At 40.1% G+C, this 19,599-nt stretch overlaps 3 protein-coding genes across 4 annotated transcripts in view; 2 read left to right on the top strand and 1 right to left on the bottom strand.

Annotated features, from left to right (window-relative positions):
* The first annotated feature begins 3,892 nt into the window (after positions 1 to 3,892).
* Positions 3,893 to 12,711, top strand: coro1a (coronin, actin binding protein, 1A). The gene is made up of 11 exons (XM_023413752.2): positions 3,893 to 4,037; positions 5,252 to 5,455; positions 7,037 to 7,159; positions 7,283 to 7,412; positions 8,278 to 8,459; positions 9,209 to 9,328; positions 10,339 to 10,443; positions 10,543 to 10,688; positions 11,283 to 11,340; positions 11,441 to 11,656; positions 12,350 to 12,711. The coding sequence occupies exons 2-11, from the start codon at positions 5,258 to 5,260 to the stop codon at positions 12,440 to 12,442; spliced, it is 1,371 nt and encodes a 456-aa protein (XP_023269520.1). The 5' UTR covers positions 3,893 to 4,037; positions 5,252 to 5,257; the 3' UTR covers positions 12,443 to 12,711.
* A 59-nt stretch (positions 12,712 to 12,770) lies between these two features.
* Positions 12,771 to 16,910, bottom strand: cldni (claudin i). The gene is made up of 3 exons (XM_023413889.2): positions 16,774 to 16,910; positions 15,021 to 15,153; positions 12,771 to 14,043 (listed from the first exon to the last, which is right to left on the bottom strand). Exons 2-3 carry the CDS (start codon positions 15,150 to 15,152, stop codon positions 13,543 to 13,545), a joined length of 633 nt encoding a protein of 210 aa, XP_023269657.1. The 5' UTR covers position 15,153; positions 16,774 to 16,910; the 3' UTR covers positions 12,771 to 13,542.
* A 1,757-nt stretch (positions 16,911 to 18,667) lies between these two features.
* The window catches only part of ppp1caa (protein phosphatase 1, catalytic subunit, alpha isozyme a), a 9,340-nt gene continuing 8,408 nt past the window's right edge, over positions 18,668 to 19,599 (top strand). Inside the window, exons 1-2 of one of the 2 annotated variants that reach the window (XM_023413887.2) lie at positions 18,668 to 18,825; positions 19,124 to 19,234. In XM_023413887.2, coding sequence (XP_023269655.1) covers positions 19,180 to 19,234 — 55 coding nt within the window. In that variant the 5' untranslated portion in view covers positions 18,668 to 18,825; positions 19,124 to 19,179. Of the gene's footprint in view, positions 18,849 to 19,123; positions 19,235 to 19,599 lie in introns of both variants that reach the window. The other variant, XM_023413888.2, reaches the window with a different exon arrangement.

Below are 19,599 nucleotides of genomic sequence, written 5' to 3'. Positions count from 1 at the left end.
CAAACACACACACTTCATCTTGCCAAATTAACCGTGTCTGAGGTGTAGCACACCCTCTGCTTCCTGTGCTAACACTGACTCATAGGTGAAGAAGGATTTCCCATATGTACACTGCACCTGACCCGCCACCACCTCCCCACCCGCCCCTTGCCTTGATAAAGGAGTCAGAAACTGTGCGTCTCCTGGTCTCACCCTCACTGATTATTTCCTACTATGACCGTGGTACAATGTAAAAGCTGAAATTAATGTATTTTTTGGCCATTGAATGAAACTGACAAAAATGCATGAAAGTAGCTGTGAAACAGAAACCGGTGTCTCGGTGTTAGCTAATCGTTTGTTCATTGTAGCCGTCCACAGGCCGTTCACTCGCACCTGGAAATGACTATATGTGTAGTGGAAGGGGTTGGGCTGGGAGGGTTGGAGGTTGGGGGGTACATCAACACTAAAGGAAGATGATTGAACTGATCAGATCAGAGGTAATACATCACTATCAACTAAACTGCACTGTTCATCTTCCTCAAAAGGGCTTTGAATCAAAGTAAACTACAATTCTGAATCATATTAAAAGTCCATATATAAATAATGTAAATACATGTATGTAGATTATATATACATACAGTGCAGAACATATACCCTTATTCATTTTTGATACATACACAATATGTTAAGGAAAGAAAAATAAGAAGACATGGGGTTCTTGGGTTGCCATATATAAGCTGCTGCTCTCTTTCTCTTTCAGCCAAAGCGAGACACAAGAGAGGGGAGCAGACACGGCTCGGTGCGGTGCTTCAGATTAATATCAAAGACGTGTGTTTGCTTAGCTATTTCCATATGTATGTGAACAACACATAAAAAAAAAAAAACAACTGAAATTGGTTTCAGTGCTAATGTAGAGTTGTTTGACCTTTTGTGACCCTAACTAAGAATGCTTTTGATCATTTAAATGTAACCACTTTTTTTTTCTTTTCTTTCTTTTTTTTGTTTTTTTGATGAAGACACGTGGGTAAAGACATTATGCGACCATCGCGGGGGAATCTTGGCAGGCATGTGAATACCTCGTGACTACCACTGGTCTATCTATGCATTATCAGCCGAAGGATACGTAACAGTGAAGTCGATTTGTGTTTATTTAAAATAACTGCTCTCTGATCCGCTGTAACCGGAGGGCTTCACTCCAACATCCTGGGTCTCCCATTTCTCAGGGTGCCATAACAGTAGCTGTAACATCCGAGGCCTGACCTCTGCTGTCTGAAACATGGCTGCGAGACCTCAGTCCACCTCCGCCTGCCCTCTTTGTCCGGTCTGTTCGCACTGTGAAGCTGGTAACAAATTGGACAGAAGGGAAAGAGAAGGTGGAAAGGGAGCATTTCTCTGAAAACCATGTTACAGTTGTGGAACCTGGCCAGAAAAAATAGTCTTTGTCCTTTTGTCTGTATGTTAAATGAAAAAAAAAATGACATGATGTATGAAAACATCACTAACAAAACAAAATTCTGTTTTTTTTAATATAACACAGGTGCCGGATAGCCTGTTAATGACCTGTTTATAATGGATTACCTGTATTGTTATATACTGATTATTATGATTACTGTTATTCTGTGGATCCTAATAATGACACTGGTCTATATGTACAGATAATGAGACAAGCCCTTTCCTTTAGGATGAAGGGAGCTTTCTGGAGGGTCTGTCTGTTATCATTTATTCATATCTGCAATGTCATGGCATTTTTAAAATGACAAAGGAGTGAGTGTGGCTCCATCTAGTGGAAGTTCATGTGCACTGATGCAGGCATTACTGTAGCCATACTGCAGCCAAATGAACCTAACTGACGGATAGCAATACTGTCAGTGCTGGTTTGCAGTTACTCTCCAGGGTTGTTCGTTTATATTTCCACACCGTGTATGTGCACATGTGTGTATGAGCTCTCCTGCAGAACCCATACAAGCATGAAATCTGTATGTCGTCCAGTTTACTTTCTCCTGTTGCGCTGACGGGTGATGCTGATTGCGTCCCCGGAGTGCCTCATTATCCGGTCTGTGTGCTCGCAAATTAACGTGCACCGACGCAGACACACAGCCTGTTCCTGTGCTGTAGTTCACACGTCTGTCCAACATTAGGTCATTAGTTTCCTGTGTAACAGACAGGCTCTCACACTCCTCAGTCTCCAGCAACGATTGTGCAATAAACTGAAGTCTATATTTTTAAAAACTGTCTATAGGTCGATCTCTTTGATCCATTTTTATTTTATTGTGTGTGTGTGTGTGTGTGTGTGTGTGTTTTGTTCTTCTTTGTGAGGAACAGGTTGATTTTTAGAACTGGAAAGTGAGGACATTTTGGCTGGTTCTCAGATCTTCAAAAGGCTGTTTGAATATTTAGACTTGGGGTCGGGTTAGTTAGAGTTATTGTAAAGGTTAGGCATGTAGTTGTGACTAGGGGCTTGGGCAGTGTAGCTAGTTTGGGCAGTTTACTACCCAAACTGGACCAATTCTATGTCTGATTATATGAGCAAAAATGGTTTTGGCAGCTTGTGATAATTTTTGTACCATTTGGGTGGATTTCCCCAACAAAAACTTTGGCTATATTGTGATGATTCAGACCTTCTTCATTTCTAATTAGTATAGAGCTACCATTGAGACTGACGGGGCCAAATAACATTATATATCAAACTTTGTTCCAAATTATTATTTAGTATGCTCTATGATAAAAAGCCTTGTAAATGCTTAATTTTTTTTATTTAATGAAATACAAAAAGACTTTGTCAAGATCATTTTTCATTAATGTAACATTGGATTCGGGGGCTACTTTTTTGACGATTGGGCAGGTTTGAGCCTCTTTTTGTGCAACTGGCAATCTGGCAACACTGGGCTAGGGTATGCATTATGTTGATGAGGGTATATACAAGTATATGTCCGTGCGCATGTATAATTAGGATTGAATGTCCCCACAATGACAGAGGGAAAATCCTACAAAGTGGGGACACTTCTTGACCTCAGCTCTTCAAGTAGTAAAAAGTGAAGAAGTCTTATTATGATAGCAAAGGTTTGTTTAAGGTTATAGCTCAGGTGTAGAAGTTAAAAGGGGCTCTCCAGTAATTCAGTATTCCGCTTGCATAAACTTGTTCAATTTTGCATGAACGGCCAAAATTGATGCAGCAGAAGCCAAGATTATCTAAACTTCAAAAACCTACATTTCCCATAATGCATCTTAATACCACATCTTTCAAATTTTTTGTTCCCAGTTTGCAAAGTAGGGTTTCTGTTAAAAAATTTTAAAAGTTTAAATGCGGTTTAGCATTGGATTATGTCAGTCAGTGTCAGTTAGTTTTATGTAATATTAGTAAGATGAAGGGTCAGGGGACGGATCAAATTGATTATAGGGTCCTCACAAATACTGTGAAACAATAACAGATCCAAGAATATCCAACATATAAATCTGTCTGATGTAGGTAAACTATTCTGGTGGAATCAATGAACAGATCTCAGCAGTTTCCCAACTCTCTCTTCAGGCTGCATCCAAACCTTCCCTCTCAGATTTCAGGGTGAACTGCACCTCCGCCCTCAACTTTGCATCTCTGCAGTGAAGAAGCTTCTGTGACCCGGAAATACTTTTCAACCCCTTTTATGGTCACTGCACTTGCCAGAAGTGAATTGATTCTGATAAGAAGGTGACACCTAAACAACAATCGCCTGAGTCTGCTTTCTTTTGTTGACACCTGCACCCTGGGGCGCATTAGACTGAGCTACATACAATCACAATATGCATTGTTCTGGTATTTTGATCTTGCTATAATCTCACTACAGATCTCATAAGCTTCGTGCCACGCTCTTGTCATGTTGCCTTCTGCAGTTTTTCTACCCCCGAAATGTCACAGCAGACACCTCCCACTTCCACCTTCATTTCAAACTCTCACTTCCTCCATGTATTTGGTGTGATATACTTTAACATACCGTCTTCTCTGAAGTTCTCATTCTGGTGGCAGGGTGTTTGGTGCACTGCCTCAACTCCTTGAGCTGAATCGCCCCCCACACGACTCTCAGGTAGGCCTGCAACATCTGCCTGTGGTTTGTCTCACAGCTCATTTACACCGGTGAAACATCTCTGAAGATTTCATTTTATATTTCTTGGATTAGTTTATTATTTAATAGGTAAAGATAACAGAATGTGAGTGCTTTGAATTCTTCGTACCTTATGTTCCACATGGCCCTCTGTTTCAACTTAGTGAATTGTTTCCTACTTTGTACCAGGCAGTGTTTTCCGTCACAACAGAGACACAGTGATAGGGAAAGATTATTAACATGCATTTAGGCTCCTGATAAAATTACAGCTCACTCTATAAAGGATTATTAAATTAGGTGCAGAGCAGCCAGAGAGGTCTTGTGATGCACATACAGCAGAACTGTGGTAGGCTTTCTGAGTCCGAGCTTAGGCGCGGCTGCAGGTTTCAGGAAGTAAAATCTACAAATGGAGGTAAAGCAAAACATATTTAATGTTTTTGATTTGGGGTGCTGTTGCTAAATGGTGCAACTGTTCGTCCATTTCACAGCTTGTGAGCTTCTAACTGATTTGATCTCATAACTCGTTCAGGTTCGAGTCCTGCTTTGTTAAAGGATGCATTCGTTGTATGTGTTTTAACTTAACTTTAACGTGTGCATGCCTGTGGGAAAATAGGTGACAGCACGAGTGTGTGAATGACAGATTAGGCATGAGAGAAAGGTTAGTGGGTTTGTTGCTCATGCTAAAGGATGTGGTGTAACTGCTGCTTTGCGCAATTTATCATCCTCTTTAAGCACGCAGCATGTGCAGTCAACTGATGATAAATAGCGTTGGGTTTTTTTTGTTTGTTTTTTTTGTCTTGTGTTGTCTTGTACACTTCAACGTGCACAATTATTTCAGTAACTCAGAGTTCCACATTAGAGAAAGAGAAGGGCACAGTGTACCAGTTGCAGACAGACTAGAGGAAGCAGTTGTGAAAGCTTTAGCTTCCTCTTTTTTTTTTCTTTTTTTTAAGGTTTTCTCTGTCGTGTCTTTCAGCTGTGTCGTCAGCTTCATGTCTGTCAGTTTATTTCCACATGAAATTGAATAGCACAAACAGAAAGGGGCAGTGGTGAAACTACAGGTCACCATTTTTGATGCAGGGAGTCTTATTATGTACATTCAGATGATAACAGTTGGTCAGATCTCTTCCTAGGTTTTACTGCAGCCTGTCCAAAACACCCATCCAATCTGCCTTTTCATTTTGCTTTATTCTCAGTTCACCATGCTCAGGAAGGTTGTAAGGAGCAGCAAGTTCCGTCACGTCTTTGGCCAGGCTGCGAAAGCTGACCAGTGCTACGATGACATCCGAATCTCCCAGATGACCTGGGACAGCAACTTCTGCTCTGTTAACCCCAAGTTTGTGGCCATGATTGTGGACGCCAGCGGTGGGGGAGCCTTCATGGTGCTGCCCCTGAGCAAGGTGGGTCACAGGAAACACCCTAGCTACACTGGCACAAAGAAGACAAATGTCTCTGCTGCTCAGCCCCTTGTGTCCTTTGCCTTCTCAAAATACCATTTTTGAATGTGTTAATTGTTTCTGATGCAAGTTGGTGTGATGCCCTTTTTTTTTTTTTTTTTTTTTTTTAACACCATGCTTAAAAATTTGAATGCTGCCTGTCACCATCACAAATTCAGCTGAATAAGGAAGTTTGATGCCGACTTTGAGTCTTTTTACACGTCACACTCGTTCTGCTGTTGAGAAGTTTTCACCATATTAGGAGTTCTCAGGGCAGGATGTGGCCTCAACCAGGTTATTCTGCACTCATTTATGGAGTACGTTGGTGGTATGCAACTTCTTCATAGCATTTTATGGCCCTGAAAAAGTGAAAAAATTGCAAACTTTGTGGCCTTGTTAATGTTCATCTAAACATTTGAGTTTGTCAAAGTATGTGACCTAAAAGAAGCTTCTTGCATGTCCTCTCAGGCTTGTGAATTTAATACAAATTACATTTACATAGATCTTGAATATTTTCTCTTGCCTGCCCTCGGCAGTAATGAGCTTATAAAATATTTTTGTATGTGATTGTTGGCTTTTCAGAAACATTACACATGTATAAACTAAATTTGGGCTTTGACTCTGGATTGTACTGCTTTTTTAAAGACTTTCAGTCGGCACCATCAGACCTGCAGCAAACGCTGTCACTGCTGCTGCTACAATGGCCACAAAGCTCTTCAACTGATAATGAACACGTAAAGTGCAAAGTCATCATTGGTTAATCCCTCCGTCCATTTCATTCCACTTGTCTGAGTCCAGGTCACATTAATTAAATTTATAGTAAATCATTAGGAATCATTATTACATACTCCTAGGAAGTGCTGACAAAAATGTGATTGTGTGATCATTGTTATCATATTTCATATTATGGCTGGTATGTAATTGCATTCTGTGTGGGATTTAAAAGCTCTTGTCTGTCATGTCTTATATAATTCTCAAGGGAAACAGTGAGTCAAGAGACAGTGTGTATACATTTGCAGAGAAATCTACCTTGAAAACATGGACAAACAAGTCCTGTTTGGAGATAAATATCAAGTAAACTATAAAGATTGCCTCACCTCGTTGGTTGATGTGGTTGATACAGTGTTTTAGAAAATGTTTATTCAGACTTTTTTAAATCAAACAGATGCAGCACAAAAATAATTGTCACGACGCCCTGAGTGAGGCGTGATGTGTGCCCAGATCGGGTCACAGGAGAACCAGAGGAACCATGGGAATTTGTCTCCATGCTCCTCTCTAACCCGGTTACTAGAAATTAGGAGTAATTGGAGGCATAGCTGTGGAATTTTTATCAGCTGACTATCAACTTCTTCCTCCCACCTACACTAGATCATCATGTTTTGTTTTGTTTTTTAACTTCATCCATCACAGTTGTGTTTCTTTGTTTCTATCACTCTGTTCATTCTTTACCTTTCGTAGCTGCCTCCTTTGTGTGTAACGTATGTATGAGTTTTGGTTTCTGAGGAGTTATATTCAACATGCTTCTTGCTGTTTCTCTGTTTGCAGACAGGGCGTATCGACATGTCCTACCCCACGGTGTGTGGCCACACTGGTCCGGTCCTGGACATCGAGTTTTGTCCTCACAACGACAACATCATCGCCAGCGGCTCTGAGGACTGCAGCGTCATGGTGAAATATTTCAGTACTGCAGCAGACATGACTGGATCTTTGAAGCATTTCAGTTTTCACTTAAGTATGGTGCTGTAACAAGATATGTAAATTGTTTGTCCCAATATCTTTGTTGGTCAATAGATCTGGGAGATCCCAGATGGCGGGCTGATCACCTCTCTCACAGATCCTGTTGTGAAGCTCGAAGGCCACTCCAAACGTGTTGGCATCCTGAGCTGGCACCCCACCGCTCACAATGTGCTGATGAGTGCAGGTATCACCCACATTTTACCCTCATCAACCTGCTGAAAACACAGCCTCAGCTTACAGAGAACTCCTGTGCAGAAATGTGGTTTGTGTATCAGAGGAACCAGGGTGGGATGAACGTACGATTGTCTCGCAGATGTTTCGTTGAATGAGACTCACACCTTTGTTGAACAGGAAGTTCTCAGAGCCTCCACCCCCTCCTTCTTCACTCTTAGCACTGCTCTTGTTGACACTTAGATACACAGAACTGCATGAACCACTGTATCTTCCTGTGTTAGACAGTAGACTCCGGCTAAAGTAATGCTACTAACAGCTGAGGCTGCTTGGACTGGGCAACATGGTTAAAATCAATAACATCTTGATATTAATCAGAATATTTTTGCCATTGTTCATATAAAAAGCACATACACATACAACCAAACTTAATCTCCTTGATTTGAACAACAGAATTAGGTTATCAGTATCAGGTTAAAAAATAATATTGAATTATCTTTCTGTAACTGCAGCTAATGTACAGTTTAAACATTTGATTTATTGAATCTGCAATAAATCATATCATTTTCAAATGATATGTTAGGGGCTTATTTTCAAAGCTATAAAACCTGTCAAGACACCGCTTGACCCAAAAAACACTGTAAATGTAAAACATGTCACTCCTTGGTTCCAGAGAATCTTTCTCAGGAAAGTCCACATGAACTCAAAGTAAAATAAACCTGAGAATCTTCATTAATTTTCTACTTGTTGACATGAGGCAGAATTTTTACCTGAAATGCATTTGATTTTGACTTCTGCTGTGTCTGTAATGACCCCACTGTGTAGCTCCTTTACTCCTCTTTCCATTTACCACTATCGCCACTGTTGTGCCCTCGCAGGCTGTGATAACGTGGTGATCCTGTGGAACGTGGCTTGTGGAGAGGCGGTGGTGAGGCTCGACACCGTACACACCGACCTCATCTACAGCGCCTGCTGGAACAGGGACGGCTCCAGGATCCTCACCTCCTGCAAGGACAAGAAGCTCCGGGTGCTGGACCCGCGCAAGGGCACCGTCATCGTTGTAGGTTTCCTCCTCTTACCGTCCTTCCCCCGTAACTCTGCTCTGTCACCGGTGTCGCTGCGGGTCACCTGGAGGGACATTTAACTGCCATAATGGGGTTATTTGGGCTTAGGGTTTAAAAAGGCAGAAAATAATGAAAAAAACCTTTTTCCAATTCCCCCCAATTTCTTTCTTTTTTTTTCTTTTGTTTTACCATCAAAAATATGCAGTTTATTAAAATGTGTATCATTATTTGAGTCTTTGAGTGTTTAGCATTTTAATGACTTAAACAATGATCATTATAATGGTTTCTGATTAATTTTCTGTCAATCCACTACTATTGTCAGTTCTAATAATAATATGACATTTCAAGGTTTATATTTTGTGAGTCGTTTGTGAGTTTTTAATTAAGTATGAACTAAAACACCACTGGGACTCTGTTGCTGCTAAGGGATGTGTTAGTCTTTTCACCTAATTTATAATCAATACCTTTATTATTTATTTTTATAATAGGTTCTACAAAATGATAATAATAAAGATAAAATGAATATTATTCATATATTTGAATAATGTTTAATATGTAAAACATAATAGTATTTTGTTATTTTTCCGGACATAATGAGTAATTCTATTTCCACACTGAAAGTAGCTGCCGTCAGAGCAAAAAACAAAAAGTAGTGGTGAATTGGACTTGGCAGAACTGAAATATGATAAGTCCATAGCTCTGTCTGTAACACCTCCCCCTCTGCTCTGCCTAAAAACACCAACAGGAGAAGGAGAAGCCTCACGAGGGCTCCAGGCCCATCAGGGCGGTGTTCGTGTCCGATGGGAAGATCCTAAGTACCGGCTTCAGTCGCATGAGTGAGCGGCAGGTGGCGCTGTGGGATCCGGTGAGTGTCAGGACTTTTCTCTCTTATCGTCACGTTTTACCGACTAGATTCATTATCCTTATTCTTGTCTTCAAAGCCCCTGAAATGTGTTTTCCAAATCTCTACAACAATTGTTTCTGACTGTACAGCGAGTAAAGTGAACTCCTTCAATGTCAGGCCTGTGTGGGTGTGATCTGATCGCATCACACAGGCCTGACATTGAAGGATTTGTGGTTTTGTAAAGTAAAGTTGAAGGAGTTAACTTTACTTTACAAAACCACAACTGTCATCACATTTTGATTCAAACATCACTAAATTCTTATTTGGTCATCCTGTTTTTACAACTGAGCCCTGAAACACTTCAAAGTGTGACAGGAAAGTGTATCTTTATGTAGAACCCAGAAAACATACAACACACTGCTGTGAATAATAATTGATGTCTGATATGTTTTTTTCTACAAAAAAAGAAAAAGTTCAGTAACCTTGTAAAGAATTTGTAAAATCACATCGAGTTGTACTCCTGCATTAAAACATTCAGAATCTAATAATAAAGTGAATGGAAATATTTTTGTTTAAAAGTTTCCCTGCTGAACACAAGACGTCTCCTAGTTAAAGTGTAAAGTGCACGCTCTGCGTTTGTGCACTGAGGTGACAAAATCCTGCTCCTGCATACACTTCATAAATTCAGTTTTAAGGTGAAACGTTCTCCCTTCAGCAGATGAATGTGAAAACAGATTTCTGCTGTCGAACTGTGCACATACACGGTTCTGCACAGCGACGCTCAAACATCCAGGTGAAGCAGCAGTAAGCACGCTGCATTCAAACTGTTACTCATGTGTTGCCAGGGACTTACTCACTGTATTTACAACAGTGCTGTTTCACAACTGCCATATTACAGCATTAAGGGCGGTGTTGCTCTCTAATATCCCGCATCATGCTCTTGGCTTACCTCCAGCCTTTTTTGTTATAGAGGGTATTACATTGGATTTACTGAAATGTCTGTTTCTGTGTATCTGAATGTCTTTTAACAGAAGAACTTTGGAGAGCCGCTGACCCTGCAGGAGCTGGACACCAGCAGCGGCGTCCTTCTGCCATTTTTTGACCCTGACACTGGCGTCGTCTACCTCTGCGGCAAGGTTAGCTTTAGTGTGTTGAAATAACGTTCTCTCTTTGTCTGTCCCACCCACACGGACACATGCAGCTGACTTGTTTGTCAATGTCTTTGCCGTCTGCAGGGAGACAGCAGTATCCGTTACTTTGAAGTGACAGATGAAGCTCCTTATGTCCACTACCTCTCCATGTACAGCAGCAAGGAGAGCCAGAAGGGAATGGGATACATGCCCAAGAGGGGCCTGGAGGTCAACAAATGTGAAATCGCCAGGTAGCGACATACCTTTTATAAAACCGAGGCATGATAGCAGTGTGGCTCGAGGGATGTCTGTCTGTCAGTTAGTTGGTCGGACCACCACTTTGGTACTGACTGAAATATCTGGAGCGTTTCTACAGACAGTCATGGTCCCCAGAGGAGGAATCCTAATAACTTTGGTGATCCCCTGACTTTTCTCTCTGAAATTTGATACACACATTCATGTCCCCCTTTAAAAAATTTCATCTAGCGCCATCATCAGGTCAAATTTGCCCAAAACCTGCAAAAGTAATTAGGCTAAACTAGGCTCCCTCAGCTGTACTTTGCGTTTAATGGTAATTTGCCAATGTTAGCATGCTAATACACTAAACTGAGATGGTAAAACATGGTAAATATTATACCGCTATACATCAGCTTGTTATCATTTAGTCTTTATGAGCATGTTACAATGCTGACTTTAGCATTTAGCTCAAAGAGCTGCTGGTATGGCTGTAGACTCTTACTCTTGTTTATTGTTTTGAACATCTTCATGGTAAAATTTCCTCTTAAACTGGCCTGATGCAAACAATCTGAACATATGAACAAAAATATTTCTATTTCTATCTCCAGGTTCTACAAACTGCATGAGAGGAAATGTGAGCCCATAGTTATGACGGTGCCACGCAAGGTAATGTTTTAACAAAGTCTATTGTACTTTTATCACAGTTTGTGGGTTTGGGGGCATTCGTGCATTTCTGTCTTTAACACACTCTTCTCTGCCTGTGTAGTCTGATCTCTTCCAGGAGGATCTGTACCCGGACACCATTGGTCCTGAGCCCTCGGCTGAAGCGGACGAGTGGTTCCAAGGAAAGGATGGCCAGCCTATTCTGATTTCTCTAAAGGATGGGTTCGCAGCAACCACCAAGGCCAAGGAGTTCAAAGTTCACAAGAGCCTCCTGAAGACCACGAGTTCCTCTGCTGGAAGTCAACAGGACAACAGTGGGGTCAGTCATTTCAAACTAAATATCATCTTACAGTTAGGTTTAAACTGTTTGTGAGGTTTACAAAGATCAACTGAATTTCAGCTTAAACATAAAATACAGTGCACTGTTACTGATTAAATCACAAATACTGTGCAACAGTAAAATGCCACTTACACATTATTAAGCAGGTCTAGGTTTGATATTAATACTGTGAAAGTATCAGAGTGCTCAGTCCACAGAGAAAGACACACACAGCCTGTAATTCAGAGACTAAGCCTTAAAATGGCCCGTCAGGACTTGTGTAACTTTGAGATGTCACAACAAAGCAGTCTCCATTCTCAGCCATGCCCCAAGCTCCGCCCACCTGGACCCACCATCCGACCTCGCAGGATCTGGTCTCTGAGTGCTTACCTGAAATCTGCTACATTTTTATTCAATCACTCAGAAAGCAGTCAGCCAATCAGAAGAGAAGCTCAGAGCCTCCTCTCTTCTGATTGGCTCACCAACCTGTTGTACCTCTCTATAGGTGGAAGTTTCTTTAAATTTAGTTTGTTTTGTTTTTTTCTCAGGGAAATCCTCCAACAATTGTATCATTGGCTTTAAAAGTAATACCACAACTGCAACCTCGACAACACATTAAGCATTAACTGATTCTGCAACATGTTAATAATCCGACTCCGTCACATCGTAACTCTGTCTCTCTCTGTTTCTCAGGAGGTTCAGTCCTTGAGGAAGGAGGTGAAGGACCTCAAAGCAGCGGTAGAGGAGCTGACCAAGCGTGTGAGTGAGCTGGAGAGCAAGCATTAAACTAGACAAGTTCCATAAACAAGAAAAATAAAACAAAAGCAGAAGTCAGGACAGAAGCAGAGGAGCGAAGAAAGAGAAAACTGTCGTTAACTTCTGATTACAGTGACACAAAGGGAGGGATTAAGGCAACAGGTGTTATTAAACATTTTTTTGGGAGGGCGGGGGGGCTTGAAGCTTGAATTTGTTTGTTTGGTTTGATCAATTTAAAAAAAATCCTGTTTTAATATATGCTTTTAGTTTGAAATAAAGTCTTCTGTATTTCAAAAATACATTTTTTTTTGACTTTTTTCTTTTTAAGCAAACACATGAAACACACACGAAACACACATTTGAATTAGACCAACTTTTAATCATTTGCACTCATCATCATACAAAATGAGAAACAAAACAAAATGAGCAATAACAAAAGTTTTATAAAATGCTGTGAAATGTCATGTGGACGTTTGTCATCAGAGAAGTGCACACAGATTCTCCCTGAGGCCTTTGGTTAGCTTTTTCTGACGGTATATATATATAAACATTAAAGATGAGAGAGAAACAAACAAGCGAACGTACAACAGAGGCAGAATGGTTGATCCAAACTATATGTAAAATATGAGCCACTAGTGCATCTAAATAAAGGTCATTTAGCATTTTTATCAGATCATTTTCTTCTCACAAATATGTTTTTAACATTTTCATAATCTTGGATTTTACTTGTGTGGTTCTTTTTTGAAATCAGAAAAGAAAAACAGAGAGAATACAACTGTTTTGTAGCTGGGAGACCATAGTTGATGTGGTATATGTCAAAGCAGAAACCCAAATAAAACCTTTTTCATTCTAAGATCACAAAATGTTGTGAGTTTAATCTGTAATTTACAGCCTGTATTTGATTATGCATAACCCAAGAACTTGATAGTAAAATAGCTTTAAAATAGAAACACTAGCATAGCTTTGAATATGAAAGAAAAAACTGGAGCCAGTTATCATCATCAGAATATGATATTTACTGAGACTTTTTCTTTTTCCTGGTGTTGTCGACTTTGTTTCTTCCCAGTCTTTCACCAACTAAATCACCCTCCCATGCTTTCTGTCAAACTCCAGTCCCTCTCATAAAGGCACTACACGTAGTTTTTGTTAGGGGCAGAGGCGCCGTTGCTGTAGTACTTGGCGGTTCCCCCTGAGCCAGAATTGGGCCTGCTGAAGCAGCACAGCAGACCTCCAGCCAGAAGGAGCAGCACGCCAGCAGCCCAGCCCACAAAGATGCACGCTCCCAGCTCCCTCTTCTGGGAAGCAGGCACCAGAGGGTTGTTGAAGTCTCGCACGACAATGTGTGCGGACCAGCTGACAGGGATGATCGCCAGGAGGCCGGCCAGCAGCAGGCCTACCCCGGCCACAAGGCTGATCTTGGGCTTGGCGTCTTCATTCTGGATGCAGGTGGTGAAGTCGGCCCCGCAGAACAGGATGAGGAGGCTGAGGCCGCTCAACATGCAGCTGATTATGGTCATGGCACGGGCGGCCTGCAGGTCAGATGACAGCACCAGCAGGGATTCATATTTCTTGCACTGCTGCTGGCCGGTACTCTGCACCACACATGTCATCCACAGGCCTTCCTGAGAGCTCTGCTCACACACGCACATACACACACACACACACACACACACACACACACACACACACACAGAAAAAAGGACATTGTCAATCATATCATATAAATCCATGTCCAATGGTGCAATGTAACGTGTACTTCTGTATTTCCATTAAATGATACCGTATACTTCTACACCACTGTATAAAGTCAGAGTCACCAATGAGCTTATAAAATATGATGTCATAGCTAAACTTCCCAACAGTATATTTAATAGTTAAAATCAGCTCCACCTCAACCAACTACAACAGTAAAACACCACTTTCACAATAATGGATCAGTGATAATAATCTAATGACAATACATAGTATGACACTCACAGGGGGACTGTGACTGCTATTACTTTTCATACTTTAACTACATTTTGCTAATAATACTTGTGAAATTTTACTTAAATGACACAATGCAGGAATATCTTTATATATATTACTACTTTCACTTATGCAAATATCCTGGATACTTCAATAATGCTTGTACACTTTCACCAGGTCTTCATGCAATATTAATACATTCAGTGTGGTGGCTCTTATTGAATTGAAAACCATAAGAAAATCACCAAAACCTGTCGTACTGAATTTTTGTAAAAGAGCAAATAAGAGGTTAAACTGTACAGACTGTGGTTGATGACCATTATGAAGAATTAAAGGCCATATATGTAGTTTTTCATACATGAATTAAATATATTTGCCTATTCAGTACAATATAATGAACTTAATTAACTACCTAGGCTCATCAGATGTGTTCACTAATGTAAGCATTTCTTACATCATAGATGTGTTGTACTGTGAGTCCCTGTATTAAAACACCTCCCATTCAGTTGAAGGAGGTTACAGTCCTGTGTTTTAAAATTTGGTGATGAGGATAAATATACTTTACTTTCGAAGAAATACAAAGTGTTTCCTGCAGTCCATTACCATCCATAACAAGAGGTTGTTCAATGTTTTTCTTTACCTGTGCGATCACAATGTTGGATCCTGTGAAAGAGGAGACTTTCCAGCGAGGGACAACACAGCAGACGATGGCCCCGACCAGGCCGAGGACCCCGATGGCCACACATGTAATCTGAACTGCAGAAGATCCCATTCTGCAACAGACAAGATGGAGAGAAAAAAAAACAGAGGTACGAGGGAGATAATTAGGGCTTTTATTTTTACTTTCCAGTGCTCTCTCCAGTCCGTATGTTTTCTGTTGTTTTTAATCTGAATCATCCTCTTACTTTTTATTCTTTGTGCCTTTTTCTTTCAACATCTGGTGCGGCCTCAGCCCGCCATCTGAGGAGGGTGGATCTCTTTTTAATTGCCTCTCCCAAGATCCCAAGATGTTTATGTGTTTTTGCTACACTACTCATATGTGTTTAACTAAGTCTTTTTTTTTTTAAATTCTTGTAGCACTCCCTCTTCTGGTTACAGAGGAGGAGTTGTTGAATCTATTCCATTGATCCAGGATGAAAGAGGCATTTATCTGCTGTTACTGCAGTGTTACTGTTGTTACTGGGCTTTTTTTTTTTTTTGTAATCACATAGCTGAACATACACAAATACACAGGCCTTCACAGGATAACGTCTCTTAAGGCTACATTTTTTAAACAAATTCCTGTCCTGACAGGCCCCAGCCTCCTGGATCTCCACCCAGGACTGGCTGAACCAGTCCCTCACATCTCCTTACTTCGAAAGTCACTGCCTTACTCATTTATTTTATGATTCATCTTCACATAGACTAAAAATACAAGTTTAAGTAAAAAAAAAACCTAGAAAGAACTCTGAGGAGAATAAAACTTCTTAGCATGAAGAGTGATGCATTTTAAGGAAATACTTTTGATCAAGTCAGAGGACCTTTAATTAATTAAATGTTTTAATAGTTTAATTGCAGTTGTTTTTTTGCCAGATGTTATGTTTTCATACTGGAAACATTAAACCAAAAATAAGCAAATACAATTATAAAACATCAAAGAAAATTTGACTTATAAATTCAAGTACCAGGGGGAAAAAGCAAACAATGAGTTCCAAACTAAACAAAAAAGTTTGTGTTGATTTTTTATGCATCGAATAATATTCTTCTCTGCAGCAAATTCCCTCTCTTTGTTCTTCAAACATACAGACAGTCCAAATAATCTTTTACCACCTGAAAACACCCAGCAGGGCACATTTTGTTCCATTTATTTTATTTCTTTATAAATATCAACCAAATAAAAACCCAGTTTCTTACATTTCAGATCCTGTGAAATTACAAAGAAGAGCTAATAACCCAGACAGGGTTGGAACAGCAGGGTAAACTTGTGCTGGATTTAGACAGGGACAAAAATATCTTACTTTAAGCATATGTGACCCGCCCCAGATCACAAACTTCCAGAGCAGATTAAATACTGAAATCTAATGTGATGTGGGTCACTGGATTTAAAATCAGACGTTGTCATTTTATCCTCAACATTACTGATAGTTTTACTTTAAATATTTTTTTTTTAATTAGGTGATGCATGTTAAGTCCTATGAAAACCACCCTTAAAAAAACCTTTTTTATTTCCTTTTTCACCCTCATATCTGTTTATTTGTACTTTTTATTATTTTTGCTGGTGCCCATAAAAGGTATTCAACTAATCCTCGACCAATCCTTTCATCCTCTGTCATTTCAAGCTTTTGTAGAATCATATCTCTTCTCAGAGCTCAGCCTGTCCATTTGAATAAAAAGTGGATAAAAAGGGGGCTTACCTTTTATTCTGTGTCCTCTGTCCCTGATTTGAAAATTGAAAAATTAGGTGCAGTGTTTCTCGAGGTTCTTTCTTCGTTCCTGCCTATATGTTGTTTTGAAGATGTTGTTTTCTGATGTGCTATGTGTAAGAAGAGTGGGTATTTGTAGAGGAATGTGAGGTGTGGGGTGGGGCTGAGCTCCAGTAGGGGAGTACACAGGAGGGAAGGACCTCAGGACCAGACTGGACTTGTCCTATACATGTATGTCATATATGTTTCCCCCTCTTTTTCCACCTTAAACCTGCCTCAGTGATATACCTCAGAGTCTCTCGGAAAAAAAGAAGCTGTAATGTCTTAGCATCACTTTGGTGAAACCATACAGTTATGTGTGGTTATTGTTGTGATTACCCTGATGATAATGATGATATGGATCCTGAGTGAATCATTTTGGTTGTATCCATCACTGGTTGCCAGAAAAAGAAAACTTAATCATCTGGATAGCTTCCCATTTTTCTCTCTATGCACTCAGTCTAAACAAATAAATCCCACCTCCGCCTCTGTACCTGCACATCCCCTGGAGCACCCTCCCCCCTACACCTACCTGTGTCGAAACTGTGATGACGAATGTAAGGAGACTTATTTTGGAAACCGAGACTGAGTGGGTTTAGGATTTTGCACAAGATTGTGAGCAGGGTTTCATGGATCATGGGATGGAACAAATTAGGAAAAGGAATGTTATGGAAACCAAATATTTGTAAACTCGATGAACACATTCAGACAGAGTGACACATACTTGTATAGTTCTGTTTTGAATAATGTGTACAAATTTAAATCTTAGTTTGGAACAGGGCTCAAAGAGAGAAATGACAGAATTCTTCACTCAGTGCAACACAAACAGACATGGATGTTAACTGTATTTCAATAGGTGCTGTACATCAACTGCAGTGTGTAATGCAAGGGTGGACTTGAATTATCCCATATTCTCAGCAACAATGGGAAGCTATTTCTGCATTGTGTTTTTGTAATTTTACCCCACTAAGTACATTAAGAATTTGTTTAGTGTCCAGCGGTAGAACTTCTTTTTGCTTAAGTAAAGGAAAGTACACAAAATAAAGTCCATTACAAATAAAATTAATCAAAAATGTTACTTTAGTAATCGTAGTAGTAAAATAAAAGTTTTTGTAGGCCTATAACAAGCAAATTGTGTCGGTGCAGAAATACTGTATGCCCTTTTATTTAGTCTGGTTATGTTGTATGTATTCTTAGTTGTAACAATGTTTTTATGCTGTCCTCTTTGTCAAGTTTCTCTTTATATATATATATATATATATAATTTATTGTATATCTTTATCTACATATTTTAACTTCTGATAAAAGAAAAATAAATGTTTATGCTTTTGCTGCTCAATTAACCTTACAGTAAGGTTTGTCAATGAAACAAAAACATGATTAGTGAGCTCCCACCAAAAGGTCTGTACCACCCCACAGTGAAATACAGTATATTCTTTTTGTTGATTACAAAAAGCACAAATATCTGCTATGCCCACATATTTTTTGATAAAGAAATTAACAAGATACAGTGAAATATTTTAAAATTAACTTCTTCGGCAGTGGCTTTGGCTTGAAACAGTGAAGCCCAATAAAATTAACTTTTTGGAAAAAGCGTTGTTTAATTGTGGTGATGGGTGTATTTTAGGTTTTACATTGCAATTCTAATTGTAAACGCTGGGTGACGCACATTGAGCTCCCATTTAAATCTCCATGATGCTGTTTTACCCCCCCAGGGGGCGGAGTCTAAGACGGACCCAACATACGTCCAATCAGATGTGAGAATTCGAGTTCTAAATTCTACAACAGACCAATCATATTTTGAGAAATGTGTGAAGAGCTCGGTTTGATTCAACCTCCTGCGCTACCGTAGACAACTCGGTAAAAACGGCCCTCCTTTAAAGTTCCTGGGGGAAGAGTGAAGGGACCTGGGCGAACCACGGGAGAGGGGCCAAGATTGAGCTCACAGGATAAATATTTATACATTATTCATCCCGGGAGGAGTGGTGTTAAAGTGAAGACAAGGTTTGGGGACATTTTATCTGATTGTAAGTTGTGTTACATGGCTAACGTTAGCCGTGTAGCCGCGGTTCAGTTCTGCGGCTGCTAGTTTATATGAGTAGCTGACGTTACTTGACTAGAAGCTACCTAGCTAGCTTGGTTAGCTCAAGCTCGCATAAGCTCATTGATCGTTCCTGTCCGCCAACATTACCCGATTAGCTCTGCGAGCCACTCGTTAGCTAACAGATATGAATTAACACGTATATTGTCAGTATCTGTTAAAAGTGTCCGCCTCTTTCTCTTTCTGTTCTTGGAATCTAAGGTGCAACACGGAAAACCAAGGGCTCCACTGCTCGAGAACGTCAGAAAATAAAGAAAATGGCGGAGCCGGACAAATTAAACATCGACTCTATAATTCAGCGCCTCTTGGAAGGTGAGGAAGGCCAAACCCACTGTGGAGCACTGTAATTCAGTTAGATTATGGTAATGAAATGTGTCTTCTATATACCAGGTTACAACCGCAAAGTTAAAGGTTGTCAGGTTATGCTGTAGTAGCCTACTTCAGGCTCTATGGTTGGATTCGGATAAAAGATGGTAGTCAAATCAACCGTCTCTTCAGATTATTTTGCAAATGTTATTTGTTTTGAAACATAATTTTTAATCAACGCCATCCATTTATGTTTTCAGAGGAGATGCATAGTGACGGCGTTGCCTGTAAATCGGGGGGTGGGGGGTGGGGGTAGGTGACGTTACATCACTGACACATTTAATGTAAATTACACCTTATCATACATCACT

Source organism: Seriola lalandi, unplaced genomic scaffold (assembly GCF_002814215.2).
Source record: "Seriola lalandi dorsalis isolate HSWRI2012SDOR001 ecotype SW California unplaced genomic scaffold, Sedor1 jcf7180002054519, whole genome shotgun sequence".
NCBI lineage: Eukaryota > Metazoa > Chordata > Actinopteri > Carangiformes > Carangidae > Seriola > Seriola lalandi.
The sequence above is the reverse complement of the archived record's forward strand: the minus strand, read 5'-3'. Positions and strand labels throughout refer to the sequence as shown.

Excerpts from the sequence above, each read along its gene's own strand:
- coro1a (XM_023413752.2), top strand. The coding sequence starts at position 5,258 with ATGCTCAGGAAGGTTGTAAGGAGCAGCAAGTTCCGTCACGTCTTTGGC. Across the intron at positions 11,341-11,440 it reads TTATGACGGTGCCACGCAAG|TCTGATCTCTTCCAGGAGGA; the intron begins GTAATGTTTTAA and ends CTGCCTGTGTAG. Across the intron at positions 11,657-12,349 it reads GTCAACAGGACAACAGTGGG|GAGGTTCAGTCCTTGAGGAA; the intron begins GTCAGTCATTTC and ends TCTGTTTCTCAG.
- cldni (XM_023413889.2), bottom strand. The coding sequence starts at position 15,152 with ATGGGATCTTCTGCAGTTCAGATTACATGTGTGGCCATCGGGGTCCTC. Across the intron at positions 14,044-15,020 it reads CCAACATTGTGATCGCACAG|AGCTCTCAGGAAGGCCTGTG; the intron begins GTAAAGAAAAAC and ends GTGTGTGAGCAG.